General features: G+C 46.7%; 1 protein-coding gene across 1 annotated transcript in view; it reads right to left on the bottom strand.

The window, feature by feature from the left end:
- Nucleotides 1-16,194, bottom strand: part of kcnh3 (potassium voltage-gated channel, subfamily H (eag-related), member 3) — a 77,248-nt gene that overhangs the window by 27,989 nt on the left and 33,065 nt on the right. The window contains exons 2-3 of the mRNA XM_079358017.1: nt 5,845-6,078; nt 1,983-2,117 (exon numbers count right to left, since the gene is read on the bottom strand). Of these exons, the coding sequence (XP_079214143.1) occupies nt 1,983-2,117; nt 5,845-6,078 (369 nt within the window). The remainder of the gene's footprint in view (nt 1-1,982; nt 2,118-5,844; nt 6,079-16,194) is intronic.

Here is a 16,194-nt window from a genome sequence, read left to right on the forward strand (position 1 = left end):
AAACACTCATCCAGACATCACAGCGGTTACACCCAGGTCTTTTACCTCAGTGTCTCCTGACTCCAAAGCTTCCTGGAGCCCGGAGAGACACTTTATGGAGGATTAAAAACACGACCTGTATGTGAAGCATCAGGTAGATCCCACTCCCCGTGCTAGCTTGTTTTTTGATGCTCATTTGTATTCGAGTATAATGGGCTGTATTTTAAAGCCTGAAGCTCCTCTGTGCCAGTTCTGTATTCTGTGTACACATGCTGCTCAAGTCTGTGAGTAAATATTTGATATGATATTGACCTGCCGTCTGCCTTTGTGGCTCTTTATTGACTAAACTAGGAGATCTTTATGAGGAGTTTCATAATCTGGGCTGAGATCCAGATCTCTATTTACAGAGCAGAATCAATAATGGTGCACATGTTGAGAAAAACATCTCCCTCAAGTCGTCCGCTTTTAAAAAGATTGAATAAGGGAACAGATCGGATCAGGTGGAGCCTTTACTGCAAGATGAAAAAAAGAAGCTCAAATTGATGACACAAAAGCTTTATAGGAGCTACTTTCTGTCGAGCCGCAATCCAGGCGGAAAATCTTTTATTCTTCGCTTCATCTCCATTTTACATTTCCTATCATGATCGCTCCTCTGTCTGCTTCTAATATGATGTCATGCTCGGCAAATACCCACCCCTGTAACCAAATCATTTTCATTCTCTGCCTGTAAATTTGATTTGTGCTCCGTGTTCTGGGCGGCTTCGCTGGAACTGTTCAGCTCTGTCTTTCTCTGCAGCGAGGAAGGAAGGATTTAGTCTCCGAACTTCAGGGAGAAAAAAACTGAGGAACAACTTCATTACTTCAAGGCCTGCAGTCCAAACTTTACTCAAGTTAAAGCAGGAAAGAAAAAAACCACCAGCCAAAACTGCCTTGTTCACCTTGTTACAGTGAGTCTGACCACTCCTGATAAAAAGTCTCACTTCAAGCTGTAAAAGAAAAGCTCCTTTTCTCTTTTTGAAATAAATTTAAAATCAACTTCGGGTCAGGAGCAGGACTACAAACTGCACCTTCAATCCCCCGACTTACACCGAGTCCTCCCACTCCAACCTTCCCTTCCTCTCGTCCATTCACCCTCCTTCCTCATCCCTTCATCTAGTTCGTCTAATTCTACGCACAGTCTGGGCTGTGATCAGAATTAAACTCTTCATCCCGAGTCTCCCTCTGTCCTCCACGTCTTCACTTCCTGCTCAGAAAAAGTCGAATCACGCTGAGCTAAAGTGAGCCGCGTCCCCCCCTGAGCAGCACACGCAGGTAAATGTGATTTTACGAGTTGACTCACTGTGTTGTAAATGTCAGCATCTTCTCCTCCCTTCGTTTCACTCTTTGTAAAAAAAAAAAAAACTTCTCGTTTTATTTCTCCCTTTAAACATCCCTCTCTCACCTGCTTTGTGATTTGTGCTCCGCTCCCCGCTGAGTGCACCGCAACCAGACCTTGTTAGGTTCGGTTAAAAAAGCTGCTAACTCATGCATGCACGGTGTACAAAAATTAAAAAAAACCCTGCAAGAATATATAAAAGCAGACTTCAGTCATTAGAGCTGTTAAAGTGGATGAGACATTCAGTCGAGCGAGCGAGAGAGAGAAAGTCTGCAAGTGGATGGAAAATGATAAAATGATTTCAAGTAGGAGCTCTTTGCTACGAGGGAGCAGCAGACAGACACTCTTTAAAAAAGACCCTGAACATTTAAAACATGCCACTTCATTTAAAGAGTCTTTATTAATGTGCTTCTCTCTCTCGTCTCTCCACACAGACTGTATTCACGTCTCCACTCTGGATTCAGGAGCTTTAAAGGACATGTGAGTGTGTGAACGAGTTGAGTGCTGGAGGTCGTCAGGATGTGTGTGTGATGAAGACATTTCGTCCACAGGACAACCGCCTGATCAGAACAACAACTCCCATGATGCAGCGTTCTTTATGTGACAGTCAAACCACCAACAGTCTCACCTGTTTCCAGCCCCTGCTCCGGGTCCTGGTCCTTCTTCTTGTCCGTGATGTCTTTGTGGGACACGAGGAACAGAACCACCTCGCCCTTTTCATTCTTTATGGGGACAATGTCCAGAAGACACCAGAACTGTGTCCCTTAAGAGAAAACACAGAAACGCAGTCAGTGCATGTTTTTCACTCCTGTGTTTGTGGATTGCACGTAAATTAAAAAAAAGGGTTCTTTTTGTTTTTCTTCTGGACTGACGTAGACGACTGCACACACTCTACCTGGGTTCAGCTGGAGCCTGTGTGCAGGAGTGACTCAGTGACACTTACATCTCTACTACTTGTGTTTTGGTGCTTTTTCTGAGGCCGACGATGCCGACACCGACTCAAAAGCAGAAGATCAAAAATGAAATGCATCAAAAGTGAATCCTGGGAAGAGATGAAAGAACAGAAGATGGAGGCGCTGCATGCATGCGTCAGTGAAACATCTTCAACGTCATTCGTTCAAATAAATATTTCCCTGACCAGTCGAGCTCGCTCTTTTCTCTGAATCTCTCCATGTGTGACTTCACTCTGGAGCCTGCAGCTATATAATGAGTTTGTGTTCAACCACAGCTGCTCTGAAAAGCTGCTTCTGCTCGGCTCTCTCTGCCCTCAGTATTCCCACAGAGGAGTGTTGGAGATGGAGATTTATGGATGTATAGATTCCCTTTAAAGCTCCTGCAGGACTCGACTGGGAAGACCACAGAAAAAACATCCTGCACGTCCAAGGAATCTCCTGGGTTCTAGTCATATACGCTGCAACAGCCACACATTCAGTGTGTGCTGATATCGTTAAGAGGAGTGTGTTAGGCATTAAAAATCTGTGAAAATATTCGGTCTAAACTATTTGTTCCTTAATGCTTAAAAATCCACCGTCTGTGGAGCAGCTTGTAGGATTTAAGTGTTTCACTGTAAAGATTGATTTGATTTGTTTATTTATTCCAATCATGTAACATAAGAAAAAAAAAAAAGACAGAAAATAAATAAACTAACAGTTGAAAGTATAATTATATATAAAAAAATGTTTTGTCCTTCTGTAAGATTTCTGCAGTCATGTGATCAAGAGATGAAGTGCACTGTTGTGTAGTACTGACACTGTAAATACACAGAGGACAGTTCAGTAGTAGACAAATAATGAGGCTATAAATCCTCAGTATAATAGGTGTGAGACTACAGTGAGCTGGTCTGAGGCATGATCGACCACTACAGCACACAGAGAGGGATAAACAGTCCCAGCGTGCAGCTCCGTGTCACAGAGGAATAAGACTCATCAACCTCATGAAAGTTTCAGGTCATTTAAAGGTCAAATATTCTGCAAAACAAAGGTCACCCTACTCTGTCTCCAAACCCCCCAGTGACGAGAAGAGTCCATCCTCTCTGTCTTCTGTCTGCTCTACTTTACAGAAAATGTGTGCTCAAACGGGCCGTTTGGAGATGTTCCCTTCATGACATCACAAAGGGCAGTAGCCCCTCCCCCAGGTGGGTGACACTCCCACAGCTAGGTGTTTGTTCTGCCCTCTGAGTCTGCCTTCTCACCGTAAACAATAGGACATGGAGCCAGAAAGCAGCGAGTACACCCGAGGCCTTCCAGAGAGGGGGCGTGGTCAGACACAGCTCATTTACATATTTAAAGCTACAGACACAGAAACAGCCTGTTCTGAGCAGGGCTGAAATAGAGGGGTTTATAGACATGATCAAATACAGGATCAGAGTGGATTTACAACAACACACTTCACACACATGATGAAGAGGAGCGAGGACACTGATTTCACCTGAAGAAGAGGAGGAGATCATGTGACCTTTAATGACTGTTTTGTTTTATTCATGACATCAGTTGACCAGAACAAACTTGTTCGATTCTGGAAATGTCCCTAAAATAAGGAAACAAAACCTCCTGCTGAATAAAAGCAGTTAATTCAGTCTGAAACCAGCTGTCCAGGTTTTCTGTTACTCACATGTAATCTCTGATACGTGACTTTACAGTCTGTTCCCTCAGGAGACCACGGCTGAGTAGGATGCATTTAAACAAGAGGGAGGATCACATCACTAAAAACATGAACCACGCTGAGGCTGGTTTGTCCCCGTTTGACTGAAACACGATGGAAACAAAAACAGCTGCCACACCCACACACACACACACACACACACACACACACACACACACACACACACACACACACACACACACACACACACACACACACACACACACACACACACACACACACACACACACACACACACACACACACACACACACACACACACACACACACACACACACACACACACACACACACACACACACACACACACACACACACACACACACACACACACACGAAGCTAACGTGAACGTAAAAAAAACATCTCTGCACACCTGAACGTGTGACAGGTGCATCGGAGGAGGTTCAAATTGAGCGTGGCAGATACGGCGCCCGAGTGCTCAGACTGTGGCGTGCAGGGAGTACGTGGTAATTTGCAGTAAGTGTGAAAATAAGTCCAGGTGATTCGTGTGTATTGATACGTCGGTATGTAGTTGACATAAAGCTGCAGGGAACGACGACAACGTGAAGAAGAAAATGTTTTATTAAAAAGGTGTTTGCTCTTCTTCTCGCTCCCCGGGAGAAAAGCTCAAATGTTCTCGTGAGCTCACGGCGAGCTTTCATACGCCTCTGTCTCCTCTGTTTTTATTGGCTAATACCTCAGATGTGTCCAAGTCTGCCTTCCTGTCTCTCGTCTTCCATCTTAACACTGACGCTCACTGCTTTTATTTCCCCGATTCCTCATGGACCTCATTCTCTTAACGTTCATCTCCCCGTCTTCTCATCACAGTCACAGCTATCATTGATCCAGGATGAGTACGGAGGGGATGCACCAATCACCTGTCACTCCTTCTCTCTTTGCACACGTCTCCTTCTTTAGCTCCCTTTTAAGAAAACAGCATCCACATGGACCTTGATGTGCACTCACTTTTCCTTCCTGACTGACAGCTGGAGCGTGCAGCGCACTGATTGGTGCTGAAACACGTGACGTTGCAGCTGAAAGATAAAAGCTCCTTGAACTCCGTAGCCTATATGAAAGAGACATGCTCTCCTTTAATACATGCAGCGCTCAGTGTTTCATGCATTACACAGTCTTACATTCACACGCACACAGATTCAGTCAGCTGGATCGAAACATGTGAGCCCGCTGTAGGGGGGGCGATCCCTGTCATTATCTCAGTGTCAGGTGTGTGTGTGTGTGTGTGTGTGTGTGTGTGTGTGTGTGGATGATTGACCCTGATTTGGACCAGGTGTGTTAAGCTTGAATGTTCCCCTGAGGTCTCGTCCACATGAAGCCGGGGATTATTTTAAACATACATGTAGGTTTTCCTCGTCTGTGTAAAAAAAAAATAAAAATCCTGCCCACACACGCCAAGTTCTCCGTAACAAGTCAATGATGATGAGTTTGGGGGGGGGGGGGCTCACGTGATCTCAGTTTGTTGTGAGGTGGTCAAAGATTCGGAGCAGTTTTAAGGTCGTCTTGGATTGATAATAAATCAAAAAGTCACCGTTTATTAAAGGCCTTCCTATCAAATAGATCTGCTGCATCTAATCTGTCCTCTCCATGCATCTGCTGCTTTCTCTCCACTCAATTAGAATTCAATTTGAAATGACCCAACAGCTCAAGAGACCTTTTTTTACACTGAGCTGAATTGAATAACGTTGTGCATGTTAAAGCAGATCTGACTGCTGCTCATGGAGGAAACCTTTGAACGAGTCCTGCACACAAACATTTGGTTTCCACAACATAAAAACGTCACTTTCCCGTCTCAGCTCTGGAGCGGTCTCACCTTCCTTCTTGTAGAAGACCAGCTCGGTCTTGAACTCGCCCCTCTCGTCCAGAGCTCCTTGGATCTGAGCCGTTAGCTTGTCGCTCGTTTCCGGGCCGTACAGGAAGTGACACGCACAGCTCTTCTGCATGAGCTCGGCTCGGGCGTAACCCGTGAGCTCACAGAAGCCGTCGGAGCAGTAGACGATGGGGTAGAGCGACTGCACCTGGGCGTTCCCCAGAACAAAGTTGCTGTCTGAAAGAAGAGAGAGAGAGAGAGAGAGAGAGAGAGAGAGAGGTCAGTGTGATGTCACTCTGACAGAAGCTGTCAGTCACGTCAGCTCCACGCCTAACTATGGATAACACGCATCGTTTCAGAAATCAGCCCCTGTACAGTGTGTGTGTCGAGACTATTCACAACTGTACCAGGCTGTAAACATGTCTATTCATGCTGTGAAAATGTCATGTGACTTCCTGTGTTCCTGCAGCCGGCCTCTAGTGGACACTCAGTGAACTGCATCACATCACCATCATTTTTCACGACGTAGACGGAGGTTGCCGCTCCGTTTTACTCCATCACAACGTTTTGAGTTCATGTGGATGTTCGAGGCAGACCAGTCCTAATCAGACCCCGTCCATCTGCAGCAGAGACAAATAGAGCGGGACCTCCGGCTGCTTCGTTTGGTCACTTCACTGGTTTTCATGTGTGGAAGTCGCCCCCGCTTTGTGCTGAGGAACAATGATGAGGTTTCAAGAACTCGTGCTGCAAAAGGCACAAGAAGCATCCTGCATGAACACACGTGTGTGTGTGTGTGTGTGTGTGTGTGTGTGTGTGTGTGTGTGTGTGTGTGTGTGTGTGCAGGGATTCATGTTTGTGTGTATTTATTTTGGACTATGTGGATTCAATCACAGCACAGAATAATCCCTCTCGTTAGCTAATTAGTCGTATAAGTCTGACATGCAGACGCGGCCCCGCGCCCGCTCTCCCTGCAGAGTGAGCGAGCGACGGAAGCTTTGGTGTGACACCAACAAAAACATAAAGAGACCCCCACCCCCCTCCCCCCCCTCCTTCCCCTGGTTCCTCTGTGGGCCGTCATGCTTCCTCTCGGTTCAACCCGAGGGAGACTCTGATGTCATCCACTGAGCCTGGAGACGCTCCCAGGCAGGAGACAGCAGGCGCCGAGCTGAGCTGGTGAAGGCTGCACGCAAAGCTAACACGCAGTGGGACGTTTACATCAGGTAACAGCTGAGAAGCCAGCGTGACTGTGACTGTACATTTTAAAGACTTTGCATGACTGAAGCTTTGGGTGAGACTTGTTCTGGGAACCGGAGGGTTACGGGTTCGAGTCCCGGCACGTGCCAAAGAATGGAAGTTGGACCGGTTGCAAGACACTGCCGGAGAACGGCACTAAGCCTCCAGCAGTGGATCCCAGGGTGGCTGTTCATCAGCCAATCACAGGGCTGACATGCAGAGACACTCACACCTACAGACAGTTCAGAACCAGCATGTGATTGGACTGTGGGAGGAAGCCGGAGAGAACAAAGGTTGCTTTGCTTCAACAAGTTTAAAAGACAGCTTTCTGAAATGATACATTTGGTTTTGTCTTCCTTGTCTCAGTGTCTGCTGCAAAGACACACGTTCATGTTCGTCTCGTCTTAATGAACCCTCACGCTCCTGTCTCCACCCTCCTGTCACTGTCAACCTCGGCGGCTGTCTGTGTAACAGGTGTGCTTGTTGAACACAGTTCAGTCTCATCTCCGGTGATCCGTCTTGTCAGTCCTGCTCAAGTCTCATCCTGCTGCTGTCTTCCTGTCTTCTTCCACTTTTCTCTGTCAGTTTGCTTTAATGAACCTCTCTCACTTCAGTCACTTTCTGTGAGGTCAAAGACAGATGCATGCTGCTATAGTAACAGGTAAAAATCACTTTCTCTGCAGCAGAGGACCTGTGACTAGCTTCCTCTCTGCAGCAGAGGCCCTGTGACTAGCTTCCTCTCTGCAGCAGAGGACCTGTGACTAGCTTCCTCTCTGCAGCAGAGGACCTGTGACTAGCTTCCTCCCTGCAGCAGAGGACCTGTGACTAGCTTCCTCCCTGCAGCAGAGGACCTGTGACTAGCTTCCTCCCTGCAGCAGAGGACCTGTGACTAGCTTCCTCCCTGCAGCAGAGGACCTGTGACTTGCTTCCTCCCTGCAGCAGAGGACCTGTGACTAGCTTCCTCTCTGCAGCAGAGGACCTGTGACTAGCTTCCTCTCTGCCGCAGAGGACCTGTGACTAGCTTCCTCTCTGCAGCAGAGGACCTGTGACTAGCTTCCTCTCTGCAGCAGAGGACCTGTGACTAGCTTCCTCCCTGCAGCAGAGGACCTGTGGGTTCTTCAGAATCTCATTTCTTCAAAGTGCTTGTTGTCCAGTTGAATTGACTTTGGTTGGATGTGGGTTCAACGAGTTGGTCCTGATTGGATTTTTCAGAGGGATCGCAGAATAGAAAGAACACAGAGCATTTCGTAGCTCTTGATCTCTAGTTTGATTTGCTTTTAATCCAGAGTCTGACTGAAGAGGAGAAGGCAGAGGAAGTTCTGAGAGCAGCAGAGGAACAGAACACAGTTGGATTTATTTGCTGACATCTGAGCTGAAATCAGAACGTCCTGATCCACACGAGAGTGACGCACTCACTTTACTGTGCACGTCATAATAACAGCGATACAATGCAGCACAGATTACAAGGAACCTGCACGCTCCAGTCCCTACAGAACTTTATAGAGCTCAGTGACCGCCCACATGTGTCAAACTGATCCTCCAGTCTGCCCTCCATGTTGATATTTGGAAGCTCAATGCAACGATCCGCTGCAGAATAATCCGGAAACGGAAGCATTTTACCGCCTGATTATTTCTTCACATAACGACATTCAACGTGCATCCCTCCTTCAGCAACTCTTCACCTTTATGTTCAAGAGGTGTTTACACTAATACAACATCTGTCACGCTTCATTTATCAATCATTTGGAGAAGAAGACTCTTTGAACTCTGTGTGAGGAGAAGCAACACGGGAACAGCTGACGTCTGTTCAAAATGCTCAGGACTCACCGTGCTGCTCCTTTCATTGTGTCGCCCGTACTGTACATAACATGAGATGTGCCATGTTTATAAATGACATGCTAATGGCTGCTGTTTGCTGCTTGCTGTACAACTAGCATGCGCACATGGACGACTTCACAGCTGCAGCAAGAGAATCACGGGCCGCGGCGTGCACAGCTTCACAAGCAGCTGAATTTATGTGGCACTGCCTTCCCTGAGTTTCTCTGGGTGTAAACCACAATGGAGTCAAGGTCTCCTGGATGCAATACATGAACCTTGGAAGAATATTACATTTATTCATACTGCACGTGTGTGTGTGTGTGTGTGTGTGTGTGTGTGTGTGTGTGTGTGTGTGTGTGTGTGTGTGTGTGTGTGTGTGTGTGTGTGTGTGTGTGTGTGTGTGTGTGTGTGTGTGTGTGTGTGTGTGTGTGTGTGCGTGTGTGCGTGTGTGTGTGTGAGTGTGATGGGATTACAGTTGACCCTATGCAGCTCTTTCCTGGGTGTTCACTTACTCACCAGCACCCCCACAAAGCGCCCCGCGGCTCACACTGTGATTGTGATGAAGCGCTTTGAGAAACTGGTTCTGCTGCACATCAAAGACCCGTCCAGACCCCCGACCAGTCTGAGCTTTCCTGCCAACGGATCCACAGAGGACTGCCCTCGACTCAGCTCCAAAATAAGAAACATCAGGAGGCTGTTTGTTGGATTTACAGTCTGTTCTGTCCTCCTGGTGATAAGGCCAAGCTCAGGACGAGTGAGTGCAACTCTGTGCAACAGGAAGTTGGACTTTCCCACCAACAGAGCCCAGAACGTTCAGACTGGTTGGGACTCTTTCTGCAGCATCTCACTCACATGGTTTGTGTTTGTGGTCTCTGCACCCATCACTGAACCCTCGACCCAGAGGAAGAACTGGATGTGAAGTTTCACTTTCTGCAGCCGCTGTGCAAACATGAGTGTGAGCCGACAGAACCAAGGAGCTGATGGTAAAATAACAGAGGGTGTTTGGTGCGTTTCCTTTGGAGATTCAACGATGACGAGGAAGCGAAAATAGTTTGAAAACAAAGTTTGTTTCCTGCTTATTAAATTTCCAAAGCATACCTGAAACATTCCTTCTGTTTGGTCTCTGACACACAGCTGGCAGAAAACAGGGAGGAGGACCCATGCAGAGAAAACCAAACATGTATTTAAAAAAAAAAAAAAAAAAGGCAAAAGAAAACGTATTCAAAATAAATCCAAAACGTCACAAAGTAAATCCAAGGAAGGAAACGACGAGCTCAGACCGACGTACAAACAACAAGGAACTGACAAGAGACTGAGGCAGCTGTACTCAGACACAGGTGAGACGAATGAGACAGGTGAGGACAATCAGGGTCATCAGACAGGAGGGAGACACAAGGAACAAAGAACACCGAGGACGAGCACAAAGTCAAACCTGTAAATACTAAAAGCAGATATTACAAAATAAAACAGGAAACACTTAAAATAAGACGAAGAAACATTAAACACCAAACTGAGAGCCTGAAAACACGAGTAACAGGAAACAAGCTGACAGACAGCAGAGAAGGACACAAGGACACAGTGAAACACAGAAGGACACAGGGAAACACAGAAGGACACAGGGAAACACAGAAGGACACAAGGACACAAGGACACAGTGAAACACAGAAGGACACAAGGACACAGGGAAACACAGAAGGACACAAGGACACAGGGAAACACAGAAGGACACAGGGAAACACAGAAGGACACATGGAAACACAGAAGGACACAAGGACACAGTGAAACACAGAAGGACACAAGGACACAGTGAAACACAGAAGGACACAGTGAAACAGAAGGACACAGGGAAACACAGAAGGACACAAGGACACAGGGAAACACAGAAGGACACAGGGAAACACAGAAGGACACAAGGACACAAGGACACAGGGAAACACAGAAGGACACAAGGACACAGGGAAACACAGAAGGACACAAGGACACAGGGAAACACAGAAGGACACAGGGAAACACAGAAGGACACAGGGACACAAGGACACAGGGAAACACAGAAGGACACAGGGAAACACAGAAGGACACAAGGACACAAGGATACACACTAAAGTAAACCAGACGAGGAATCACACACACAGAACACGAGGGAAAGAATGAAAACTAAAACAAGACGAAACGTTTTAACAGCAAGCGAAACATTCAACGTTTTCTTTTTTTACATTAAAGTCGGCTGTCAAACGAGGATTTTTGTCATTGCTTTTCATTTTGCTTCTGCTCAGCATGAAGCCGGTCTGTCCTGCATACAGCCTGCTAATAATGTGCAAAACTCCTCGGACTGAAATCCACCTCAGGTTCAGGGAATCCAGATCAGCCTTTTTCTAAATGTGACCCCCAGGAGAGAACAACAACAGGTAGAGTGAATCCACCTCTGCATGTTACTGAGGCCCATTATACACCATCACCATCGCTCAGTCTTTGTTCAGCGTCTCACACGTCTCCATTTCTCAGAAGGAAGTTAAAGGCACATTACCAGCGCTCTGAACTGTTGTTCTTTCTCTTTGTCTTCCTCAATAAGACTTCACTTCTGTTCTGCTGTCAATCAAAGCCGCTGACGCTCCGTCTTTTCCATTTATTCCCCGCCGCTGCAGCTTTTATAACACTCGGAGATTAACAAAGACACCGTCCTCTCTGCACAAACCAGCTGTGTGGCCTTTTCAAAAAGCTGTCACAGGGACGCTAATGCACACCGTGCTCGACCTGAAAACACAATAAAACATCTCTGGTTAATGCACGACTCTGCTGACGGAGTCACAGCGCTCCTATTTCACAATCTTTTTATTTACATGAGGAACGTGGTGAGAGCAGGGTCCGGGACGAGGCCACATCGCAGCCTCTGAAGGATCTTTACACTCTGTTTGTAACGAAGACTGAGGTTGAGTTTGTCTGACAGCTTCTTCATGACTGAGGTTTAAATGATCGATTTTTTTGTGTTCTTTCAGGAGGCAGCGGCCGACGTTAAGTAATCGCTGACAAACGAACGATCCAGAGTCGAGGACGGTGTCTCAAAGAAGATGACAGCTCAATCTGTTCTTCCACATCAAACTGTCTGCGCTGGTTTCTCCGACACTCGCGTGCTCAAACAAAGGTTGTCAGAGTAAATGATTAGGACGACGTTTCCCCGCCTCGCTCACTCTTCTTCTTCTATCCCACTCGGCTGGCTGCTGCTTTCTTCACTCTCCAGCCTTGCTCAAGGGCTCTCGGGCAGTGCCCCCCCCCCCCGTGTGTTAATGTGTGTGTGCTGCATGAAGAGGAGAGATGGACGCGGAGGGATCGACCCGGCAGACACGCCTGAAGGCCAGGCAGCTGCACGGCCTTGATGAATAATCCAACACACACGCCTGGCAACTACTTGAGATTATTACAGCATCAGACAGAGTGTGTGTGTGTGTGTGTGTGTGTGTGTGTGTGAGTGAGTTTGTGAATGAGACAGAGAAGTGTGCAGGATGCTTGTGACGCTCGTATTGATTATTGAGCGACTCTTTTATAGGATTAACGGGGCTGACTAAATTGTGATTGGATAATTCCTCCACCCCCCTGATGTGTGATTGGATTACGCAGCAGCTGGAAGGCTCCACATGAGACAGAAGATGCAAACATGAAACAAAGACAACAACACATTTTAAAAGGCTTACACGATTAGATGTGTCGGAGGAGTTTTCAACAATGAAGGGAAGAAGAGGAGGAGGAGAAGAAGAAGCAGGGGGACAATTAATTTAAAGAGGAGAAACATGACGAAGAAAGAGAAGGACAAAAGATGGAGAAGAAAGGGCGAGAGGAAGTCGATTACAAAAAGAGGTAAAGAGGAGAAGAAGAGGAAGGACGTGAAGAAGAAAAACAAGAGAAGAAAAAAAGAAAGATGAACCAAGAACAAGAAGCAAAAACGATGGAGGCAAAGTGAAGGAGGACATTTAAGTTGGACTGGATATCGCCCTCCCCCATCTCACGCTTCCTGCGATCCACTTTACCCGCCGCACTCCTCTCCTGTTCACAAAAGAGTTCTGAGTATCTCTTCACAAACACTCACACTGCTTCGTTCCTTCATGTGAGTTGCATCGTGACCTCGTTCACTGTCTTCTCCGAGGTGAATGAAGGTTTCATAAAATGACAAAATACTGTCGCTTTTAAATTCGATTTAAGGAGGATCCACTAAGACTTCTTCAGAGGTGACAACACGATACGATCTCACTGGTTTATGTCTTTAACGGACCAATCAGAGAGCTGCTCTCTTCCTGTGTGATCATGAAGGAAACCTGCTGTGTTGAAGCTTCTCTGACAACAATGCAGCAGCCAGTATGTCCTCCTTCTAACTTTAGATTCTGCTCCTGAATGCTCTGGATCTGATTGGACCAGAGAAGGTAGGCGGGGCTTTGAAGGCCATTTTGGACGCCCCTGGGTTTGCCAGATATGAGAGCAGTTATCAGGTGAACAGGTGTTGCAGCGATGGAAGCGGGCAGTGGAACTGCTTCAGATAAAAGTGATTGTACCCGAGCTAAAAAGCCTCTGCATGTTTCTAATAAGCTCCAGCAGCAGAAAGCTGCTCAAACTAGGATCAATGTTGGAGATGAAACATGGAGAGAGGTTAGAACGCAGAAAGCTTTACAGACCCATGCAGAGCTGGCTAAACACTGAAGCTACAGTGTCCACCACATGCAGAGCTGGCTAAACACTGAAGCTACAGTGTCCACCACATGCAGAGCTGGCTAAACACTGAAGCTACAGTGTCCACCACATGCAGAGCTGGCTAAACACTGAAGCTACAGTGTCCACCACATGCAGAGCTGGCTAAACACTGAAGCTACAGCATCCACCACATCCAGAGCTGGCTAAACACTGAAGCTACAGTGTCCACCACATGCAGAGCAGGCTAAACACTGAAGCTACAGTGTCCACCACATGCAGAGCTGTGTGAGAGGAGGGGGCGGAGCCAGACAGCTCTCTGTGATGACGAGCCTGTCACTTTAAAATGAGTTTCTGCTCAATTGAAAAACAACAACAACACTTCGTTCATAAATACTCATCAACATCAGAGTGATAAGAAGCCTTTCATGCTCTTAGACGTACCGGCCCTTTAAGAGATGTGAGTTTATCAGTGAAATGACTGCAGAGAACACAACATGAGATCCTGTCGAGACAGACAAAGATGGATCGACGGCGACGGAGCGAGTCGATACGAGGGGAAGCACACACACACACACACACACACACACACACACACACACACACACACACACAGACGCTCCAGGCTATTTGATTATCATGCCTGCTGCACACTCCAGTGTTTTCAATTATTCACTGATTACACAATCTGAATCACAGATATGTTTATCCTCTGATGGAAAGAATGAAGACCAACTCATCAGAGGAGTTTGGGAAGCCAATCAAACATTCCCAAGACCAGCAGCTCACCACACATTTCCTTTGATCTCAGGCCAGCGTCAGCTCTCTGACCATCCGGCGAGCGTCTCGTCTCGGCCTTACGATGAAACCACATAAAGGTAAACGCCCCCTAACGCTAAAGCACGCTAAATTCACTTCAACTATTGTGTAGTTCCATATTCCAGCTGCTACAGATATTTATAGATATTATTGATATGTCGGTGGAGAATCAGTGGGGATCTGCAGGGCTGAAATCCCTCGGTGAGGTTTCTATCATTGCTTCTCTTGTCACGACGCAGGATTGATGTTTTGTGATGTCTGAACTTGTAAAGAATAACATTCAGACAGCAGCAGCATCAAGAGCAGCTGTTAAAGGGAACAAAAGCAGCTCGGCTGTGATTGAAAAAAAAGGACAATTTGTGAGAACAAAAAAAAAAAATCTCTCGAATAATTCCAAACTTTACTCACAGTCAAAAAATCACTGCCATCGTTTTCTTCCTCTGTACGACACAGCTGCAGTTACACACCTGTTTACCTGTTTACATGTGACACAGCTGCAGTTACACACCTGTTTACCTGTTTACATGTGACACAGCTGCAGGACAAACTGTAAACGTTTTTAACTCAGTGGACGGAGATCCCTGTAATGATCCGTCCTCTGAAGGTTACCTCTGGATGAAATCCTCCACGTCCCTTTGGAAATCAATAATGCATGACGTTGTAGGGATAAGACATTGTGTTCTGTACAGAGACCGGCTGACCCGAGTTCAGCCCGTCCAGCGTGCGTCCACTGTCTCATGTTGACCTTGCCGGCAGCAGGTGAAAGCTCTCGTTGCCGTCGTTTACATTCTGCTTACATGCAGCACGCGATGCAGACGTTTGATTCCCTTTTTAAGGCGAGGCTTTCATCATCCCTCTGATGCTCTTTTTCATTCTTCTCATTCCTCTCTGTGTTTCTGATCTCTCTCTCTCTCTCTCTCTCCACTCGCTGCACTGATCAACAGGCTCTTCAGTCTCAGTAAGTCTGAATGCTAACACGAGAAAAAAAAAAAGAAACGTTGTAATCAAGGGAAAACCTTCAGGACTTAAAAAAAAAGTGTTTAGATGCAAACACTGCAGTGCCTTTAGTGTCCACTAGAGGGTGGCTCGAGAGGAGAATCGATCTCCGTAGAGCTGATGTGCTAAGACACGAGAGCACGATGTTATAAGCCCTCATTGTTGGTCATTTTTCAGGTTAGAATTCCTCCAGACTATTCTGCAAACCAAAGAAACCAAAGAGTGCGTCACTTCTCCTGGTGACCTGCCTGCTCTTTATCCGACTTTTAAAACCACCACAGAAGAAGAGGATTTAAACCTTCAGCTTCCTCTTGGACACTTGAGTTTACAGAATGAGATCATGTGAGTGCAGAGACATTTTTAACAGGCAGACCTGCAAAGGAAATACATCTGTACTCGTCCTGCAGTGACGGTGAGTTTCTCTGTGTCTGGAGCTGGATGCTCGGTACAGCCTGTCCGCTGGTCACCGTCCCTTCAAAGGCACTTTGAAGGGTTCCTGTGCAGCAGCTTTGAAACGTGGTCATGCAGGCTGTGTGTGTGTGTGTGTGTGTGTGTCCTTTTTGTCCTCTGGTGCCCTTTAAGCATAGGGCGCCTTGGTTTCCTGCTGCAGCAGAGTCTGAAGCGTAGCTCCACATTGAACAAAGGCGAAGACATCCAGCTGGGACTCAAGATGACTCCTGACTCCACAGACTTCAGGAACAAAGGAGCCAACTTCAGCTCTCCATGTGGGATCAGCGCAGGATTAGAAATACAGAGGAGCTGATAGCATCTAATGAGGCACTGAGCCTTGGGAGTCTAATGCAGAACATATAACAG

Source organism: Symphodus melops (genome assembly GCF_947650265.1).
Source record: "Symphodus melops genome assembly, chromosome: 12".
NCBI lineage: Eukaryota > Metazoa > Chordata > Actinopteri > Labriformes > Labridae > Symphodus > Symphodus melops.